This window comes from Gymnoscopelus microlampas, assembly GCF_963454915.1.
Source record: "Gymnoscopelus microlampas genome assembly, chromosome: 3".
NCBI lineage: Eukaryota > Metazoa > Chordata > Actinopteri > Myctophiformes > Myctophidae > Gymnoscopelus > Gymnoscopelus microlampas.
Window position 1 is genome coordinate 57,995,718 of NC_139940.1, and position 22,239 is coordinate 58,017,956.

At 44.1% G+C, this 22,239-nt stretch overlaps 1 protein-coding gene across 3 annotated transcripts in view; it reads left to right on the forward strand.

The window, feature by feature from the left end:
* The window catches only part of LOC311042490 (uncharacterized protein), an 80,175-nt gene that overhangs the window by 4,140 nt on the left and 53,796 nt on the right, over nucleotides 1-22,239 (forward strand). Inside the window, exons 2-3 of one of the 3 annotated variants that reach the window (XM_084053252.1) lie at nucleotides 5,180-5,521; nucleotides 6,259-6,570. In XM_084053252.1, coding sequence (XP_083909378.1) covers nucleotides 5,180-5,521; nucleotides 6,259-6,570 — 654 coding nt within the window. The remainder of the gene's footprint in view (nucleotides 1-5,179; nucleotides 5,522-6,258; nucleotides 6,571-22,239) is intronic. The other 2 variants (XM_084053253.1, XM_084053254.1) reach the window with 2 other exon arrangements.

Sequence of the window (22,239 nt, forward strand, 5' to 3'; positions counted from 1 at the left end):
GTTTTTACCTATAACTGCACCGATCTGTGTAAAACTTTGTATGCACACTCCCTAGAGGCCAAGGAAAAACCTTCCCTGCATTTTTCACATCTGCCTTTTATAGCGCCATCAGGAGGCCGACTTATGTAAAACACATGATTTGATATTAAGCCTTGAGATTTTATCCAAATTTCACGCAAATCGGTACACATGATCTCTAGTCATGTGATCAAGACGGATCTGTTTGATTTTTCATATTCCATCCTATGGATCACGCTAAGATTGACATCTAAAGTTTGCAGGAGTGACCCGTTTTTAACAAAATGCCGCAAATCATGAATGCAGCGTCCGATTGCGGTGAAATTTTGCACGCACATTCCCACTAGGCCGACGAAGAAATTCCACCCTTTTCACATTGCCCTGTTATAGCGCCACTAGCAGGTCTAATTTTGCAAAACACATTTTTGGAACAAAATGCCTCAAATCATGAATGCAGTGTCTGATTGATTGATTGATGTACTTTATTTAGTAAGACATGAGAACAGTACATGACAGTACATAACATATAAGACAGATATACACACTACTATACAGAATGTCATACAATCAGTTTACAGGTTACTGGTATGAAGAGTGAAAAATATGTACAAAAGAAGGAAGAGAGGGGGGGGTAGGGGGGTAGGTTAGGACTTGGACAGGGGCCATTTTTGAATTGCAGCCTCCTGAAGGTGTATCTTTAGGGCAGTTTTGAAAGTGAGTAGGGTTTTACACTCCTTTACTCCTTTTGGTAGGGCATTCCACATTTTTGATGAATAGCATGAGAACAAGTTCATTCCCTTTGTTGAGCCAAATCTGGGTTGAACATGATTTGTGGAGCTGCCTCTGGTGTTATGATCATGGACTTCATTAACATTTTGGAAGTATTTTGATAAATACAGGGGGATCCCAATGTTGTGGTGTATCTTGAAGACCAGGCCCATAGCAAGTTGCTGTACTCTGTCCTCAACCCTAAGCCATCCAATCCTAGCAAAATGAGCAGGGGTTAGATGGGTTTTGTGATTGAGGCCAAGAAGTAGCCTTACAAGTTTGTTTTGGGATGTTTGGAGCTTTGTTTTTAAGGCCATGGAGGTGTTGTGATACCATGAAGTGCATGCATAATCATAATGACCTTGTATGAGGGCCCCTGCAAGAATCTTCAGAGTATTCTTACTGACTAGACGATCAATCCTCCACAAATAGCGTGTTGTTTGGTTGACCTTTTTGATCACTTTTTTGGCGTTTTTGTTACCGGAGAGGTTTGCCTCCAAGATGGAACCCAGGTAGGTCATTTCCTCCTTTCTTGTGATAACATTATCACCCACTTTGATCGTGAAACTCTCAGCCTTGCTAAGGTTAGGACTGGACCCAAAGAGGATGGATTCAGTTTTACCCAGGTGTAATGAAAGTTTGTTGTCGGAGAGCCAGATGTAGATCTTGTTGAGTTCAGTGCTGAGAGTTTTCTCAACCTGCAGCCTGTCCCTGTCCGAGACCAGCAGAGCCGAGTCATCTGCGAACAGGAACAGTTTGCAGTCGCAAGCTGAAGACATATCATTCACATATATCAGGAACAGTAAAGGTCCTAGTATACTTCCTTGAGGAACACCACAAGTCACTGGGAGGGGACTGGGTGCCGTTTACTTCCACCACTTGCTCCCTCCCTTCCAGGTAGGATCTCATCCAGTTCACCGACGTATCATCAAAACCTATTGCTTTGAGCGTATTGATCATAATTGGGTGATTAACGGTGTCAAAGGCCTTCTGGAGGTCCAGCATGACCATGCCGCAATATTTGCCCTTGCTTTTTTTAAATCGTTAGGGACCCGTCCCTGTATGATGGAGAGGTTTATTATGTGGGTAATGATTGGAGCAATGGAGGCGGGTGAGTCTTTTAGAAATTTGGAGGGGATATTGTCGAGGCCTGTGGCTCTGTGTTGATGAAGTGCACTCAATTTTTTAAACACCTCATCTGTTGTCACAGGGGAGAGTTTAAAATCATCTTTGCGTACACCCTGTTTTTCGTAAAATGAGTCAACGTACTCTTCACCATAGCACCCAGAGTGAGGGGGTAGTTTTTCAACCAAATCTGAGGCTACGGTGGTGAAGAATATGTTGAGGATTTTACTCACTTCCCGTTTGGTTGTAGTGAGAGTGACATTCACCTTGCGGCTTATGTTTGCAAACCTGGTTTTCAATTTCTTGCTGCAGCCTAGTTGGTTGTTGAGTAGCTTCCAAAGCTCTCGTGGTTTGCTTTGATTTTCCTCAATTTTGTCATTGAGGTAGCTTTTTTCTGGTAACAGGAGCATGCCATTAACCTTGTTTCTTAGCATGTTTTTCTCTTTTTCGGGTTTATACGTGGGATTCGAGACCTTTGTAAAAGCATTTGGCGAGTTTGATCCTACCTTTATGAAACTCAGAACACTTTTTGTTTCTGACTTTTATGGCAGTAAGGATGTCCGAATTCATCCATGGAACCGAGCGGGTTTTGACCCTGATGGTTTTCATGGAGCCACACTGTCCAAAATTTGAATGAATTTGGTTTTGAATCCAAGCCAAGATTCGTCTACCTGTGTGCTGTTTAGAACGTCGGACCAATCCTGTTCGGACCAAAAGCCTCCGTTCCGTCGTAAGCAACCCACTGTGGGGGTTTGGGGGCGGTGGGGGGTTGGGGAGGGCCTTCGTCTGGTTCTTGGAGGTAAGCAACCAGCTCTGGAGCTTGGGGGGTGGGGGGATGGGGGGTTGGGGGGGGGCCTTCGTCTGTGTTCTCGGGTGTCCATCCTGGTCTCTGCGCCGCCTGAAACCGCCAGAAAAAGTGTCCATGGATCGGCTTCTTCGGTCGCGCAGCGTCTCTCCGTGGGACGTTGTGATGCGTCGAGGATGGCTGCGGTGTTGATGTAGTCCGAGGGTGCGATGGCTTGCTGGGGCGGAAAGCTAGCCGTGTTAGTGTCGCGTTGTTGTTGATCCCCGTTGCCGTTGGCAACGTTAGCAACGTTAGCAACGCTAGCAACGTTGGCAAAGTTTTCCTCTCTCGCCAGACTGGGCCTGGATTAACGTGGATATCACCCGACAGGAGAAGAAAGAGGATGATTATATATCTTCGGTCCATGCGTCCTGTCGGGGGCGCGTTCTTCTTTCTAGCCGAATTCATGGCAAGGAGCGTATGGAGAGCTCCAGCTGCAAATCCCAGATGTTTCGTTGATTCAGTAGAGCCGATCAGATAGAAGTCCGAGTGATTTTCGTTTTTCATTTCCCGTGGATTCACCTTTTCTGTCTCCATCAGGTGTAGATTGTGTGGAGATTCGAGGAATGAATCCGTCGTCCACAGAAGGATGAAGATGAGAAGCAAATCCAGTGAAAAACTGGCAAAAATGTTGCCGTGAGTGTGAGAGCTCCTTCGCCCGAGAGCTCCAGGTCGGGAGCTCGTTCGGGTGCGACCGTCCAGTCTGATTGCTGTGAAAGGCCAAAGAAGAAATGGCACATTTTCACATTGGCCTATTATATGGCCACCAGGAGGTCACAATAACCTACCTGACCTGCCGGAGACCTGTGCTCCGAGGAGCACTTTTTCTAGTTAGGGCAACCAGACTATAGTACTCTTCCCACTTTATTCTTCTTTCTAGATAAACTTTATTTTGCCACGCTTCTCCTCCCACAGTTTTTATCCCCCAATGTCGTGCCATATATATATATATATATATATATATATATATATATATATATATATATATATATATATATATATATATATATATATATATATATATATATATATATATCAAAATGACCGGCTTGACCGGGAATCGTGCGCTTGTATTTTGCTAAGAGATTGGTTGCATAGTTCAATTGATATTAATGTATTAGTGCATTAAATTTCCCCATCCACTTTAATGGGAAAATAAAAAAACTCGATTTCAAGTATTTTTTTTCTCAAAAACTGTAAGGGCTAGAGTTACAAGACTTTGAGGGGAGGTTCATAATTTAGTCCAAAATTATCAAAACAATTATTACACCAGTCAGCCTCATGGTGGCGCTATGAAAACCCTCTTTACGTTTTGGCTTATAACTCTTGAACCGTAGGTTGTAAAATAAAAATATTTTTTTCCCCTAGATTCCTTGGGTCACGACGCAAATTCCCCCATTTACGTCAGGATAGATTTTCCGCCATTTTGAATTTTCTTCAAAACACACTTTTAGCTCCTCCTCCCACATATTTTGTCCAAATTTCACAAAAATCGGTACACATGATCTCTGGGCCCATGCGATAAACATACAAACAGCATTATGATAGTATTTACTGTTCGTCCGTAAATGGCTTCCAAAGTTAGTGGGAGGTGCCCGTTTTACCAAAAATGCCAGAAATCACGAACGAAACGTCCGGTCAATCCCAAATTTGAATCACATGTCAAGGGTGGTTTATTCAACAAATCACCAAAAGCATTTCCACTTTGACGCATAGGGGGTGCCACAAATGCACAAAACTTAACCGTTTAATACAAAAACATGATTTTTGGGGGGATCAATCTTCTCAAAATGAAATAAAAGCGTTATCAGGAGTGACGTGACAACGTGATTGGCCCGTTACATTTGTGGGAGGGGCCTATTTATTTAGTGGGAGGGGCCTATTTCCTAAAATCAAAACGGCACGTATCACGAAGGCAGGATCCGATCGGCACCCGATTCGAATGGCACGTCGCGCGGCCTCCGACGGTATTCCTCCCGGCGTAACCTTCGAGTCCCGGCGGCGGCGGCCGGCGGCGATGGCCGCCACCGGCGTCGGCGCAACCACACTTTGCAATTTCCCAGAATTACGACGCGTCTAGTTAAATATAGTATATTGTTGCTGTCGGGTAGAAACCAGCTAACTCCATTTTTGAGCTTTTTCATTTTTTTTCATAAATCGGTGCTATTGAACACCCTTTACGTTAAAAACATATTGAACCAATGGAAAGTATTAAAAAGCGCTTCTGACAAAACCAGCTAACTCCATTGGATCGTCAAACTTTCTGCTAAACCAGCTAAGTCCAAAAGGGGGTGGAGTTAGCTAAACCCTAATGTTTTCTTTCTTTTTTTTCTATTTCATGAAAAATGAACATTTTGGTGTTAGCTGGTTTCTGCCCGACAGCAGAGATATAATATAATTAAGTGTGCAAATATTTGTTTTAAGGAGAACCTCAGGTGATTGGGTCCTCTCAGGCTGTGCTGGCCAAAGTGGGAGATGATGTGACGCTTCCTTGTCACATCGAGCCATCTGTCGACGCGACAAGGATGACGGTGGAGTGGACGAGACCTGACCTGAAGCCAGAGTTTGTGCATCTCCTTCAAGATGGACATTATAATACTGATGTTCAGAACCCGTTGTATAACCAGAGGGCGTTCCTGTTTACTGACAAGCTGTCTCGTGGTAACATCTCGCTGAAGCTGTTCAGGGTGACGCTCTCAGATGAGGGGGGCTACAAGTGTTTCGTTCCGACTCTGAAGACCAGCAGTTGGATCCAGCTCCTTGTTGGTAAGAAGGATGGATGGATGGATGGATGGATGGACGGACGGATGGATAGACGGACAGAAAGACAGACAGACAGACAGACAGACAGACAGACAGACAGACAGACAGACAGACAGACAGACAGACAGACAGACAGACAGACAGATACGGTAGATAGATAGATAGATAGATAGATAGATAGATAGATAGATAGAGAGATAGATGTGCATTTACTGTATTATGTCTCATAAGTAAATACGTCCATTTTATTTGTATTGCACCTTTTACAGAGAGAAATCACAAAGTAATGACTTTTTTATGCGCTCCATATAGCGCTTTTCATCTGATTGATGTCCTGTTTACTTCACATGGTGAGACTGTATCTGACAGCAATGCACAAAGAAAGCAACGGTTTAGATCAGATATGTTGTGTTCCAGTGGGTTACCAACACAGTCACCACAACTCTGAAACACCCACCCCCAGTCCTGCTTGTTGCTCTCATAGAATGTGTGGAGTCAAACTAAATGTAGTGCCTCAACTCTTACAATTCCAAGTGCTTGTCAGGTTGGGGGGTCCCCAGTTAAAATGGGATTATGTTTGGGGGTTTCTAGTTCAAATAGGATTATTTGGGGGGCTGCGGCCTGAAAAGGTTGAGAACCACTGGCTTAAAAAAAAAAAAACAGTTTAAAAACTACACAAACATAAACTGTACAGTTAGTACAGTTTGTAACACAACCGCATATTTATATCTATTTTTTAGCAGGGGCTGTGTCTCAGCCAGTGATCTCCGTAATTGGACCAAAAGATGGTGGTTCATCTCTGACATGTGATTCTGGGTGCTGGTATCCACAACCTGAGGTGTCTTGGCTGGACAGTGAGGGAAACCTCCTCATTAATGAATCCTCAGTGACAGTCGGTCATACCCAACACTGTTACCATGTCCAGAAGAATGTGACGGTGAGGCGAACAGGTCGGGTGACATGCAGAGTTCACCTACCACACTTCAACCACACTGTTGAGATACACCATGTCATCCCCATCGCGGAGATACCCAATGCCATCCCCATCGGAGGTAATGAATGTTTTCATTTCTCTTTAACGTCCAACTTGTAGGTAGCATGTTTGTTCAATAACCAATGTGGCCAAATGACTTTCATGAAGAGAGACATAATATCGATGGCCAAAACGCAAAACCTCCTAAGTGCAAATTTCATGATTTTCAGATTTCACTGTGGATGAGGACTATAGGCTATGCTGCACATGCTCAGTCTGTCTGCAAGATAGTCCCGCCCCTCATTTTGTCAGAAAAGTCATTTGACTAAAAACTCCTATCTTGTTCAGTGCCAATTAGTGCTAAAATGTTGAAGCGCAAAACCTCTTATCTGCACCAGAACTAGTTGAGCAGCAGACAGAGCTGAAACTTTAGAATTCTGTGTTATGTAGACCATCTAAATGTCTTTCAGTTTGTACTAATCAATTATTTTCAAAATAAAAAAGTGTCTTCCACCCTTACTATTTAAGTATTTGTTAGTAACTGTCAAGTTAATTGCATTGCCTTGTTGATTGCTAATGATTAGTGTCAGGTGGTGACACTTTTATCACACCAAGAGTGTGAGTTGATCAAAAATGTGATTGGTAATACTTGTTACAGTACTGTAGAATGTCTTGATCTCAAAATGAGCATCAAAAAAACATTATTTATCAATTTGTAAGCCTAACTGTTTCTAGGTAAAAACCTCCTATGTGCATCTATGTAGATAGGAGGTCATTTTTAGGTATAGATAGGAGGTTTTGGCGTTGAACATTTTGAACTTGTGGTTAGAGGTTGTCATTGCTGCTTAGATGTGAACATCCATGTTGTGATTTTTTATTAAATGCAGATCATAATCACACGTGAACACCGTGGCAGCCAACAACTCTGTGAGAATATTGTGTTGTGTCGGTTGGGGGGTATGAGGGTATGGGGGTGGGATGGGGTTTGGAGTTATGGGGTGTGGGAGGTGTGGGGTGGCGGTTGGGGGGTTATGGGGTGGGGGGTGCATGAGGGCTTGGGTGGGTGGAGTTTGGGGGTTGTGGTGTGTTGGTTGGGGGCATGGGGACCGGGGGTTCTGGGAGTGGGGGTGTAATGGATTGGATGGGATTTGGGGGTACGAGGGTATGGGGTGGGATGGGGTTTTGAGTTATGGGGGTTGAGAGGTGTGGGATGGCAGTTGGGGGATATGGGGTTTGTGGGAGTGGGGGAGTATTGCAGGTGGTGGAGTTGGGGGGTAGAAGGTATGGGGGGATTTTGTTGAGGGGGGCATAGGCAAGTTAGGCCAGATCATATAGGATAGGGTCTTTGCGATGCGAAAGTGTGGTCTAGCTAGCCAACACCAACTCGGGACTCCTAAAGTGGAATGGGGTTTTGAGTTATGGAGGTGGAGAGGTGTGGGCTGGCAGTTGGGGGGGTGGGGTTTGTGGGAGTGGGGGAGTATTGCAGGTGGTGGAGTTGGGGGTAGAGGGTACGGGGGGGATTATGTTGAGGGGGGCATGAGTCAGTTAGGCCGGATCATATAGAATAGGGTCTTTGCGATGCGAGTGTGGTCTAGCCAACACCAACTTGGGACTCCTGAAAAGCTGCCCTACACACTCTCCTATCTAGCATCAGGGTTTTGAGCTCTACAGTGTTGTTGGCTAAGCTGTTACGCCGAAGTGCATCTACGTAGGTGGTCCTGTCTTTCCTGGCTTTGCCCTGGGTTGGCTCCCATAGTGTCAGTTTGCTTGCCATTAGTTACAGTACGGGTGCCTGACGCAGTGCCCTGCCTCATCCTTCTCGCTCTGACTTTGTCTGTAACACATGGTAGGTTCCCGTAGAGGACCGCATTTCTGATTTGGTCCGTCCATGTGACTCCTAGTGCCATTCATAGCATTCTTGTGTAGACTCCATCCAAGGCCCTTTCCTGTTGTGCTGTGATGGTCCATGTCTCAGCCCCATACAGCAGTACTGACCCAACTGTAACTATATGAACAGCCGCCTCTTGAGGTCTTCTCCCATGTCTGATTTCCACACTCTCCTCATCCCATGCAAGGCATTCCAGTCAAGTGCCCCCCGGACCTTCAGGTCCTGCTCCATTGAAGCAGTCCAGGCCCAGGTTATTTGAAGGACTGCCTCAAGTCCTGGACTGAGGCACTGCCTGGACTGCCTCAAGTAGCGTGTCTCCATCATCTGAACCATCTTCTCAGGAACTCCGGTAGGCCCGGAGAATGTTCATCAGTTTCCCCCGGTGGATGGTGCCAAAAGCCTTTTGGAAGTCATGAAGGTGATCACCACTGAAAGATTCATCTCCTACTCCTTCCAGTATCCTCCTCAGCACCAGTATCTGCCCGTCTGCTGTTCGCTCTGGGCGGAAGCCGTTCTGCGAGTTTCTCAGTACAGGGTCTAAGATGGGTCTAAGACGGTTGAGGATCATCCTGCTAGCCGCCTTGGCGACTTGTGAGCTCAGGTTAATGCCTTGGAGGTGTCCGTCTTGGTGAGGTCGCCTGACTTTGGTACTGGATCAATGATCATTTTGCTCCACAGCTTCGACAGCTCACTAGACGTGTGTGCTTGATGAAATCCAACACCACCTCGTCTATGGGCACATACATCAGAACCTCTGCTGTCACTCCATCCTCCTCTTGCCTCACTTGATAGTAGCCTTGGCCCTCTGGTACTCATCCATGGTAAATGATCCATGATCTGGTATGGGAAGGTCATGGAAGACAAGAGCATCGGATCATCCTCTTCTTCTGCTGGTACCATGTTTCAACTCGTTCCTCTGCGCTTTCTCCCCAGATCTTGGAAGTCTGAGAAGAGCTTCTGCCAGAAATTTCATTGATGAGCTTCCAACTCTTGCCATGCTTTGTTTCACATGCACCTTTTTAATGTCCCTGATCTTTTGGGTCAGCTCCTGTTTTTCGAGTTGCATACACTTGGTATAGCTCCTCCTTCCTCCACTTATATTCCTCCCTCAGACCCTCTCCTTTTTGGTCAGCGACAAAGCCCCTGTGTGCTGCTCTCATCTCCTCCCTGGCTTTGGTGATTCTAGGGTCAAGGCATCCGTCTTTCCTCCTTGCTTATAGGCTCTTTAAGACATTCAATGATCTTACATACTATTCCACTATCCACACTGGACACAAGGTTGGTGATCCAGTTGTATGAGTTAGGGGAGTTGGAGGGCATGAGGGTTTGGGGGGTGTAGTGTGCTGGTTAGGGGGAATGGGGGTTGTGGGAGTGGGGGGGTATTTCAGGTGGTGGAGTTGGGGTAGAGGGTATAGGGGGGGGATTATGTCGAGGGGTGCCTGGGCCAGTTGTTTTCTAGTCCACCTAATTGTATTCCTGTTGTCCTTTTTATACATTTTATTTGTAAGCACTTTCATTTTAGATTCTTGTTGTGAGCATTGTCCTGCAAACTTTGTTTTGTTTTTGAATAAAATAAAAAAGCATTCAATGCAACTCAGTGGTGTGTTCTACCGTGTTACGCTGCATACAGTGCATTTTTGTCATTATGTAGTTAAAGGTATAGGGTAAGTGATATTTTTTGGTTAAAACAAAAAGTATTTTGTTAAAAGGTTAAAATACTATATTCTGATAGTAATCATTGCTATAGAGTGTTTTTTTCAGTAACAGATGTCTCCCTGTCTCTCCAGTTCCAATTTTGTCTGCTCATTTCTTAGTGTCATCACTTCCAATTTCACTTGTTTAATCTGTATCCTGATTGAGTTCTCTGTCCTGGTTGGAAAAAATTGGAAATGAAACTGAAACTGAAACGAAAATGCATTTTCTGTTTAATAAAGAGCTGGAGAGACAAGGAGACTCCTAATACTGAACAAACACTCTATAGCAATGAGTACTATCAGAATATAGAGCTATTAACACGTATTTTAACCAAAGCAAATCACTTACCCTACCTTTAAGCAATCACTTTACATTGAATGCAAAAGCTCCTATCTGCAGAATTATCCAGGAAAAGTGGGGAAAAACCTCCTATCTGCATTTGCAATATGAAATCAGTGTAATTAACATATAATAATGTAATATAGTCCAGATATCCAGAAACGGTGTATTATGTGATGGGTTTCATAAAAAAATAGCATTGTGCAAAAAAAATACAACATTTTGTAGCTTTCCTTTTCATTTTCCCAACAATGAACATTTTTCAGATTGGAGGTTTTGCGTTTTGGCCATCGATATATATTGTAGGGAATAAAATGAATAATATATATTCAACGATGGTGGTTGAACTTGTTACAACATACAACAGGTATTAGGCATAGAGAGAGAATAAAGAGCAAATTGCTGCTTGCAAGCGTGTATCATTATTATTGAATTGTTTTATTGATTTTTCAACACCAACAATACATACATACATACATACATACATACATTACAGGAAGGAACATAACGATACATTAACCGTACATTAACAATACCTTAAGTAAATAGACAGTAATACAAAAATCAGAAAATAAACCCAAAATAAAATAAAAAAACACAAAAAAAACAAACAAAAAACATGTCGTTCTCATACAGATTGTCACTTGCCATGCAGAATTTTTGATCAAAATAATCCAGAAATGGCTGCCAAACCATGTAAAATTTCTCAACAGAACCCCTGGTAGAATATTTCATCTTCTCAAGTTGTAGATGAGCCATCACATCTCCGACCCAGCGTCGATGCGATGGAGGACTGGCTGATTTCCAATTGAACAAGATAAGGCGTCGAGCCAATAAAGAGGAGAAGGCCACAGCATCAGACTGGGCGCCAGAAACAGTCACTTCACTAGGGACCACACCAAAGACCGCAACCAAGGGGTTAGGGCTGAACTCTTTGTCACAGATAAAAGAAAAGGTCTCAAAAACAGAAAGCCAAAATTGTGATAATGATGGGCATGACCAGAACATATGGTAGAGAGTGGCTGGAGCTTGATGGCACCTGGAGCAAGTCGTGTCAACATTAGGGTAAATCTCAGCAAGTCTGCTCTTAGAGAAGTGTAACCTATGAAACACTTTGAATTGAAGTAGTCCATGTCTGATGCAGACAGATGACTTATGTATTCTTTTAATTGCCAGCTGCCAGGAAATATCAGGGATTTCAAGTCCCATATCATTACACCAGGACTCCCTAATGCGGTCCAGTGATGGGGATGCCATCTCTTGAATATCGCTATATATTAAGCTCACCATCCCCCTCTGGTTCGGGTCTCCCTCCAGCCACTCATCAAGCCATCCGTCCGGTTTAAGTAGAGAAGAAGCAAAATATTTCTTAACAAAACCCCGCACCTGTAAATACCTAAAAAAGTGTGAATGAGGAATGCCATACTCGCCTACCAACTGCTCAAAGGACATAAGCGACACTTTTTTAAACAGATCCTTCACCCGCTTTAACCCCTTCATGGCCCATGACTTGAATGCTGTATCCATGAGTGAGGGCGGGAAAAGTGCATTAGACATAATTGGGAGGCTTGCTTATATTTGAAGTGCGTCCTAAACTGTGCCCATATACCGAGTGAACCAATCACCATGGGGTTATATGTGAGGCGCTTTTTGTCGAGTGGCAATGGAGCACACACTAATGAGGATAGTGACACAGGGTGAGCAGAGTGTTGCTCCATGTCAACCCAGACCATTCCCCCTCCCCCATACGATGCAGCCATCCAATATGTCAACTTATGGACGTTTGCCGCCCAATAATATTGCAACAAATTGGGAAGTGCTAATCCTCCATCCTCTTTCTGTCTTTCCGAAAATGCCCTTCTAATACGCGGGTGGTCTTATTCCAAATAAAGGTTGAAATAGATTTGTCTAGGTCTTTGAAAAAAGATTTGGGGATAAAAACGGGCACTGTTTGAAATAAGAATAGGACACTGGGCATAATTGTCATCTTGACTGAATTAACCCTCCCAGCCAGTGATAGAGGCAATGTTGACCAACGAGCAAGATCCTGTTTGGCCCTATCTAGGGCTGGCTTAAAGTTTAGCTTAAATAAGTCAGCATATTTGCGCGTAACAGTCACTCCCAGGTACGTGAAAGAGTCAGTAGTTACCTTCAGTGGATACACCCCTAACGACATCCTTAGACCTAAGTCATTAACCGGAAATAGCAAGCTTTTAGAGAGATTGATCTTGTATCCAGAGAACTTGCCAAAATTTGAGATAATAGACGGGGCCGAAAATGGAAAATTCTGTAACCATGTAGGCATTTTTGAGTAAAAGTTGGCATCCAGCATTTTTTCAAAGTTCAATGTGTCCCCAACAAGAATCCACCGGATGCCGGTGAAATAAGGGTCCCAGTTTTTTTTATTCCTCCGCCAAAGAAGATATGGTTTCACCACCACTTGTTTGTCTGAGTGTCTGTTTGTAAGCAGGATTACGGAAAAACTACTGCGCCAACTTTTATGAAACTTGGTGGAAGGGTGTAGCATGGGCTGATGATGAACCAAATTAACTTCCCATGCCCCTCGGCCATAAGGGGGCGGGGCAAAGGGCGTGGTCAATCGCAAAAAGACACCCAACTCCCAAATGGCTTCACATAACGCCACAAAACTTTGTAGCAGGGATGGTCATCGCCTAAGAAAGAACGGATGCACTTTACACATCCACTGGCTAAAACAGGGCATGGCAAATAGCTGTGGCCTATTGTTCAAAAGGTCAGCATTGGGGCTTGAATGGTCCCTTGAGCGCCCTGTGTAGGGCTGGGGCTTAAGTTTAATTTCTGGTGAAATACCAATTAATGCCTCAGCAAATCAGGAAGGGACACTGGACATTTAGTTTCAGTTCCTTATTCCTCAGCTGCTTAGCTTCTTGGAAGACCAGAATCCTGACCTTAAAGAACAATTGGACAAGACAAAGAATGGCCCTGCAGAAGATCTTGTGACATTAATCGCTTCCGAAGAGTTTGAAGCTGTCACAGAAGCCTACGTTGCAGCCAACGACAACCCAAACTTCAAGTTTTGGTGGGGCTACATGCAGATGGTCCAAATCCTTCTGATGTTCACTCGCGCTCAGAGGGAAGGAATCTGGGACCTTCACCTTTGTGCATTCCAGCGAATGTTGCCTTTTTTTATGCGGTATAACCATGTCAACTATGCTCGCTGGGGGACCATCTATCTGAATGAGATGCACCAACTTCCGCAGCATGTCAAGAAGGAGTTTGAGGCTGGAAACTTTGTAGTCAAGCGCTCTTTACAGCATTTCAACCAAGTGGACCCAGACCAGAGTCAGGAATGGCTAGGCTGTATTGGCAAAACAGGAGGAGGCATCATTGGGATCACAAAGACATCTTCAGCTCTCAGCCGCTGGGCTCTGTCTTTCAACCTCCGAACCGAACTTGCCCATGACACCAGAGTTGCCTTTGGTCTAGGAATAGGTGATGACTGCATCCACAATGAGACCACGAAAAGCAGAATGAAACGAGACTCCAAAGATGAAGACAACTTGCTCACAGTCTTGCAGAGATTTGGTCTCTTTTCAGCTGAACTGCCCCAGACACTGCAAACAAAGACTTGGCTACCCAAGAAATTGAAGACGATCTGTTGGCAGCTCCACAGAAAGGGCAAGATCAGTTGGATGCCTTTGTGGAGGAGAGGCTGATGCCATCTGAGGAAAGAAGAGTTACGTTCAGGGACAAACTGACACAGAACAAGTATTTGACTTTAGCTTCACTGTATGAAGTGCGACAGTCAGACCCAAAAACTGGGAAGGCAAAAACTGTCAAGGCAGACAGAAACATCCTGCAGCGCCTCATTGCTGCATATGAAGCAGGACGCCCAGTCAATCTCGACAACATTATGACACATGAACTGTTTGTTGTACCTCTGTCCTTGGCAGGGGGGGATGGGCAGCTTCGTTCAGGTTCAAAGGCAATACTTGCTAAGATCTTGACTGCTGACATTCCATGTCCCAAGAACCTTAAAGACAGAGACCTACAGGATGAGCCAGTGCTTGTCATTGATGGTCAAGCTCTGGTCATTGCCATTGGAAAGCCACAAGCAGCAAAGACTTTTGGAGATCTTGCAGACATCTTTGTTGAATCCGTTCTCCAAAGTGGGGCACAGTTCCAGCGAATTGATGTCCTCTTCGATCGCTACCACAAGCACTCAATCAAAAGTGGAACACGGAAACGCCGTGGAAGAGGCTCCGTGGCAATCAGGAGACCAGTTACGAGCAGAGATTTACCACTTCCTGCAAAGTGGGAGAACTTCATTTCTCACCAGGACAACAAAGCAGACCTTGCTCGCTTTATCTCACAACAGCTGATTCTGAGAGCACCAGCCAACAAGACCATAGTTGCTGCAGGTGGCTTCAGTGATGAAGAGAGGGTTGAAGCTTCTGACCCAACCCTTGACACTGATAGCTTAGAAGCTAAACATGAAGAAGCAGACACAAGGATTATTCTTCACTGCATCAAAAGCAGTGCTGCGACCATTGTCGTCTCTGCAAGAGACACAGACGTCTTGATACTGCTGATACAATATCAATGAAGTTCGGTCAAGCATGTTCATTAAGGGCATGACAATAGAGAGACTACCACCAACCAAAGATTCTCTCTACTTTCATATTCAGCGTTCACACTTCCAGACTTTGGTCTGGCGGCAGGCACACTTGCAGCACCCAGTTCTGCCACCCCCCGAAACGATGGGATGGAAGATGGAGGACAATTTGCTTGTTCCTCAACTTATGTCGCTGCCTCCAGTTCCACACGCTTGTGAGGAGCTAATTACCTGTGGCTGCACCACTGGATGCAAGACAGCCCGATGCGGCTGCAAACCTAACCCATGTACTGCATCTTGCAAGTGCAGACACTCAAGTGATACCTGTATGAATAACTAATTTGTGGAAAGTTCTGTGTTTTGCAACGTGTTTGGAAATATTGTTGCTTGTTTTTCGCTGTGTATTGACAGTCTATATGTCCCTTTCAATTTTGTTTTAATTATTATATTATTATTATTTAAATGCTTTAATAACCTATGAATCAAAAGTTTAGTTTCAATAGATCTGTACCATGTACATTTTTAGTTTTTGCTTTTGATGGATTCAATAAATGGATGGTGTTTTTTTATTACATTTTCTATTTATCATCATCATAATCATCATCATCATCATCATCATTTATGACTTAACCTTTACAGCTTGTTTTAAAACAGAAATGCATTCAGCACCCAAAAAACGTACAGAAACAACACATCAAATACTTCAGATCCCTATCACCTTTTATGGAGATTTGTCAAATTTTGGTATATTTCCTAGTTTTGGACTATCTCATAATTCATGCAAATGAAGAAAATATGTATTAATGACAATAGATGGCTTTCTGGACATTAAAACATAGACTTAGACTCGAGAGCTAAACTTTTAGGACTAAAAGAGAAAAACGAATTGTAATGTCCTGGCTTTTACCAAATTCTTGCATAATTTATGCTAATAAGGAAAGTTAGCATGATTGCACCATGGTAATAGATGGATTTCTGGACATCATAAACATGGACTTAAACTCTTAGATTACCTTTATAAGTTAATTAAAAGCTAAATTATAGCCTTTTCCCAGTTTTTGGCAATTAAGTTGCTCATTATGCAAATTTCTGCCTAAACCGAGACTTTTACAGCTCGGCATCCGGCAGAAATGGATTCAGCGCCTAAAAATCATATAGAAACAACTCACTTCGTACTTTTACTCAAAAATGCCTACCACATTTTTTCCAGGGGGAATTTTCCATTTTCGGCCCTGTCTATAATATCCAGTGCTTTCGGGATGGAAACATGGGGATCGGACAAGTACAGGATCATGTCGTCTGCATAGAGTGATCATTTATGCGTTTGGCCCCCCCTAACAATACCTGTAAGGCCCGTGTCGCCCCTTAGAGCGACCGCCAGTGGTTCGATGGCGAGATCGAACAGTAGGGGACTCAGTCCGCAACCCTGTCTAGTGCCCCTCCCTATCTGGAAGTAGCTGGAGATAATCTTATTAGTACGAACTGAGGCCTGTGGTGAAGTATATAAGACCTTAATCCATGCTCGAAAAGTGGGCCCGAACCCAAACCTCTCTAAAGCTGTGAAAATATATTCGTTCGATCCGATCGAATGCTTTGTGCGCATCGAGAGATAATAGAACCTCTGCTGTGGGAGGGGCTTCAGGGGAGTAGATAATATTGAACAGCCTACGTACATTGCCAAAAAGCTGGCGCCCCAAAATAAAACCAGTTTGGTCTGAATGCACCACTGTATGAATAACGGACTCCAGTCTACTGGCTAAAGCCTTGGTCAAAATCTTATAATCGCATTAAAGTAGACTGACTGGCCGATATGATTCAACCTTCAGAGGGTCTTTCCCTTTTTTAAGAAGAACTGAGATTGTGGCCTGAGTCATAGTGGGGGGAAGTGACTTCCGTTCCAATGCCTCTACATACACATCTTCCAAAATAGGAATTAGTTTTGGAGAGAATGATTTGTAAAACTCAATTGGGAAGCCGTCTGGCCCCGGGGCCTTGCCACTCTTCATTTTCCTAATAGCTTGGCCAATTTCGGCCCCAGATATATTACGATCAAGATCAGAACTGTCCTGTTCACTTAGAGTCTGCCACTCAAGAGTATCAAAAAACTGGGCCATCTGTACCTCCCCACCCTTCTCAGAGGTGTAGAGGTCCTCATAGAACTTCTTAAATTGACCGTTAATGAGTTTTTGATCAGTGACTATTCCATTTGGAGGATCAATCTCAGCAATAAGGCCCGCCTCCGCAGACTGTCTCAATTGGTGACAAAGCAATTTGCTGGCTCGTTCCCCATGCTCATAGAATTCCTGACGAGATCTAAGATGGAGCTCTTCCACCACCTCGGAGGACAGGATATCAAACTCTGTCTGCAAAGTAATTCTCTCCTTGTAGAGGTCAGCGGATGGCAAAGCTGAGTGTCTCTGGTCAATATCTTTTAGTAGAGATGTCAATTCATTAAGGCGTGCTGACCGTCTCTTATTCACCCCGGCATTGTAAGCTATTATCTGACCTCGCAAATACGCCTTCATCGATTCCCAAAAGTTACAGTGGCTTGTGTCCGGATTTTTATTTGTTTCCACAAAAAAATCTATTTGGGAGTTGATAAAATTAACAAACTCTTCATTTGACAATAATTGTGCATTTAGTCGCCATACTCGCTGCGGGGGCTCATTGTTCGGAAAGCCTAAGGCCATTGTAACAGGACCGTGATGTGAAATAATAATGCTCTCACATTCGCTTGACTTTAGAAACGGGAGGAGCCTCTTGTCCATCAGAAGATAATCGATTCTGCTATAAGACTGATGTGGTGCTGAAAAGAAGCTATACTCTCTAGTCCCCGGATGTTTGTTCCTCCATAAGTCAATCACTCCATATGCCTGGAGAAAAGCATTAATAGTCTCTGCTGATTTACTCAATGATCCAGGTGTTGTTCTGGATCTGTCCAGCAGGGGGCATAATACTGTATTCAGACCCTCCCCAAAACCAAATGATGACTATTCATGTCTGGAAGCAGAGAAAACAAATCACTAAAGAATTTAGCATTGTCCCAATTGGGAGCATAGACGCATGTCAGTACTACCGGTATGTTAAACATGTGTCCCTGAACAATAATATAACGACCATCACTGCCGGATATCACCTTTGATTGAACAAACTGCACATCTCTACGTATAAGAATGGCTGTACCGCGGAACTTGGCATTGAATTTGGAATGGAAGACCTGAGAGAAGCCCCCCCTCTTCAGCATATTATGATTCTTATTAAGCAAATGTGTTTCAGTCAAAAAGGCTATATCCGTTTGCAACTTTGATAGGTGTGCAAATATTTTACTGCGTTTCACTGGATGATTAATCCCTCTGGCGTTCCAAGTCGTAAATGTTGTAGTTGCCCCCCCAATTTTGATAGGATTAGGTACAGCCATAGCTTGGTAAAGAGCATAATAAAATTACCTCCTGGTCAAAGACAACACAAGCACAGGACCCCTTGGTGGACAGTAACTCTCTGCAAGAACAATGCATCATTAAAGACATGAACGCAAGCGTGTATCATAAGACCATTAAGTATGTATATAGGCGCTCGGGTGGCGCAGTGGTAAAGTCCCTGCCCACCACCATGGAGGTTGAGGGTTCGAATCCACCGTCTGGCGAAAATGGAATTAATTCTGCCTTAAAAGTCTTAAGAACTACTGCTTCTGGGTCTGTAATCACTGTCCCTACAGCAGCCGCGTTCATGGGAAATGTAGTCTTTGACTCGTTTCTAGCGTTTATTGTGTTGCTCTTTGGGTAAATGTGTAAATTTCCGCCAAAATCGCCGGGGTGGTGTGTTTCATTTTTGAACACAGTTCTTATATGAGGCGATCTAAGATTCCCCAATGAGGATTTCAACACAAAAAATAAAGCCATGAACCAGCGGAACAGCGGCCTCTACCGGCAGTGACGTCAGGCCTTCAGTGCTCTATAGATGCTGAGACTAGGGGCCCTATTCTGTGGCACCTCCGCCAGCCTCAACCCTACCCTAAACCTGTTAAATACTGATAATGGAGCTGCGCTGCCCCAATATGTTATTCTAGCACCTGCTCTACCCGTCACCCATTATGCCAACACCGTTATTTGCGCGTGGAGCCGTGCCCGTGGCCGTGTTGTTTCTATATCCCCCACATTGCCATTCTGCAGACACACATGGGTACGGCTTTGGGAGGGGGGATAGTGGGTTCTAAAAGCACCCGCCAAGTGCACAAAGACACTGCAATGGCTTTGTGCCTTGGACCATGAGCCGTGTTGCCAGCCTTGGCGAGAAATAAGCAACCGCAGGTCTATGATAAAAAGAAGCAACTATAAGGCCACATGAGCACTTCAAACTAGAGCTTTCATATCCCCTAAATATTTCAGCCCGGCTCGACTAATAATTGACAAATTAGGCCCAGCTCAAAAAACAGCTTGGAGCAAATAGGGCTATATACATATGTACATTGCCCCATAACCATTTTAAGAATGATATTCGGTTATTATATGAAATACATTTTTAATTGAGATATTTTCGTTTTTTCCATATTGCTTGCTCATGTCTTAATAAAATCATGCTTTTAACAAGCAACATAAGCAGTACAAAATAGTTTGGATTACTTTGTTTGATGGGAAAGAGTTGCGATGGAGAAATCACATCCAATGTTACCTTGTAGGCTACTGCCCGCTGCCTGTGCTCTCATTTGAAGATACTAGAAGTTCGGGCCGCTGCGCGGCCCTCACATCTAGCATGACACGTCGTAGACTTCGCATCGCAGATCCAACTTACAGCCACCTCACAGTGTGAGCGAGAGTATTGTGTGAAAGTAGGGGGGCGAAGTCGCTTATCATTTTTGGACATGGCAACAATTCAATTCAATTCAAAGGGCTTTATTGGCATGAGAAAACATACGTTTACATTGCCAAAGCAAAAATCACAATACAACAATACAGCAATACAATCAAAACAAAAAGTGTACATTTGAAAGTCAGAATCTTCAATAGATCAATTTCTATGTACCAAGATCACTGGGTGCAAATATAGTGCAGGAATATACACAATGATTAGTCTTTAGGGTGGTTGTGTTCCGTTCGATATCCTTCTCCTATCACAGCAACTCACGAATCTTGCTGCTGTGTTTGCACATTGTTGTACTTCGCCCAGCAGATATGGGAGTTTTTTGTCATTGGTCATGTTTTCAAAATCTCTGTGTGTGGTTGTAATCTGTGGGAAGTATGTGTCTCTGATGTCTTGGTACAATGGACAGACGGTTAGGAAGTGTAGCTCGGTTTCCACTTCCTTTTGTGTGCAGTGGGTGCATAGTCTGTCTTCTCTCGGGATACAGGTCTGCCTGTGACGACCTTTCTCGATCGCAAGACTGTGCTCACTGAGTCTGTACCTAGTTAAGATTTGTCTTTGTTTTGGGTCGGTCACGGTGCTCAGGTATTCTGCCACTGCGTATTCTCTGTTTAGGGCCAGATAGCATTCTAGTTTACTCTGCTTTTGTGTTGCTTCTTTCCAATGTGTCAGGTAGTTTTCCTTTTGCTGTTTTATAATTTTGTTTGGTCCGATGGGTTTTCTATCTCGTGGCTCTGTTTGTGTTTGTGCCCGGAGTTCCATGGCCAGCTGGCAACACTGTGGTGAAAAGTAAGGCAAATCCGCTTATAATCAGAGGACATGGCAACGCTGAGTGTCATGTGCTCCCCTCTTTCTCTGTCCCTGTGTGTCTGTCCCCCCCTGTCTGTCGAATAAGGTTCGGTACCACATAGAATAGCCTAGTTGGGTGCTACCTAGGGCCCAGTCCCAGTTGGGACCCACCCATAGACTGTAAAAAATGAATGGACAAAGCCACTCCCCTGCTTTCTACAGACCGAAAATGAAGCCGATACTTCAGGAACATGTATCCTTCCATCTTTAATGTATACAGTTGGCCACGCCGGAACTCAAACGCTGTTGGTTGAGACCAGACATGTGACCAGGGAACCGGAAAACAACCCCCAAAGAATGCTATTGGTTGGGTAGCTTTTCAATCAAGAGCGGGGGGGGAATGAATGCTATTGGTTGTGTAGGTTGTCAATCAAATCATCCCGCCCCTCCTGGAGCATAGCCTACTTTATCGTCAATTTTAGAATAAATGCAAAACACATATCCTGATGATTGAAAGGAGACTTTAAACTAGCGACTGGAAGCATATAGAATTTATGACAATTTTTATTACGGTAAGAAAATCTAGTCTAAAATTTGTCAAAAAACCCATTCACTTGAGTTAAAATAAATGATTTCTGACACCGCAGGTCGGCGCAGGGTAAAACAGTGCCACACTCTGGCCATTCATAAGCTTCCGTGTTGGGCTCATCGTAAATATCCAAGCCTTGGCCCTTGGACCCACCTCGGTCCCACATAGACTTGCCTAGTTGGGGCCCACCTAGGGCCCAGGTATAACCCACCTAAAGCCCACATGGGCAACCCAGTGGGGACCCACCTCGGTCCCACATAGACCCCCTGGGAGTCTTGGGACCCCCACAAAACATCGCGGACCCCTTCGGACCCCTGTGAAACATCACGGACCCCTTCGGACCCCTGCGAAACATCGCAGACCCCTTGGGGTCCCTGGAGACCTAGTGTGTTCTAGCTCTGAGATTAATGGAGTACAAAGGGAGAAAAAACTAAAGGGAAAGACGCAAACAAATTGTGTGTGTGCATTGCTTGTTGGTCGCGCAACCTGGCAACCCTGGGCTGAGGCAGACAACACATGGCGAACAGCGAACATGTTGCTCGTGCACCCAGGCAGACACAGACACGACAAAGGAAAACGGAAAACTGTGAAGCCACAGCCATGCATGCAAGAGGTTGCACATGAACTCTGCAGCCGCACTGAGGCGCTCCCACACAAACACTCTGACATTAAGCTTCACACAACAAACATGAGCACTACGCTGCTGTTTGTCCAAAACACACAATATCTCTTCTCCCACCGACGTCATGTGTTCATTTATCGACAGCCGTATAGGGTTGGGACTTGTTAGGATGTTAACAGTTCCGGTTCCTTACCGATTAACGATTCCTGACGGTTGTGTGTGTGTGTGTGTGTGTATATATATATATATATATATATATATATATATATATATATATATATATATATATATATATATATATATATTCTGTCATTCATATTCTGTCACATCACACAACACTGTTATTACAACTTGCACAACTATTATTTCAACTTA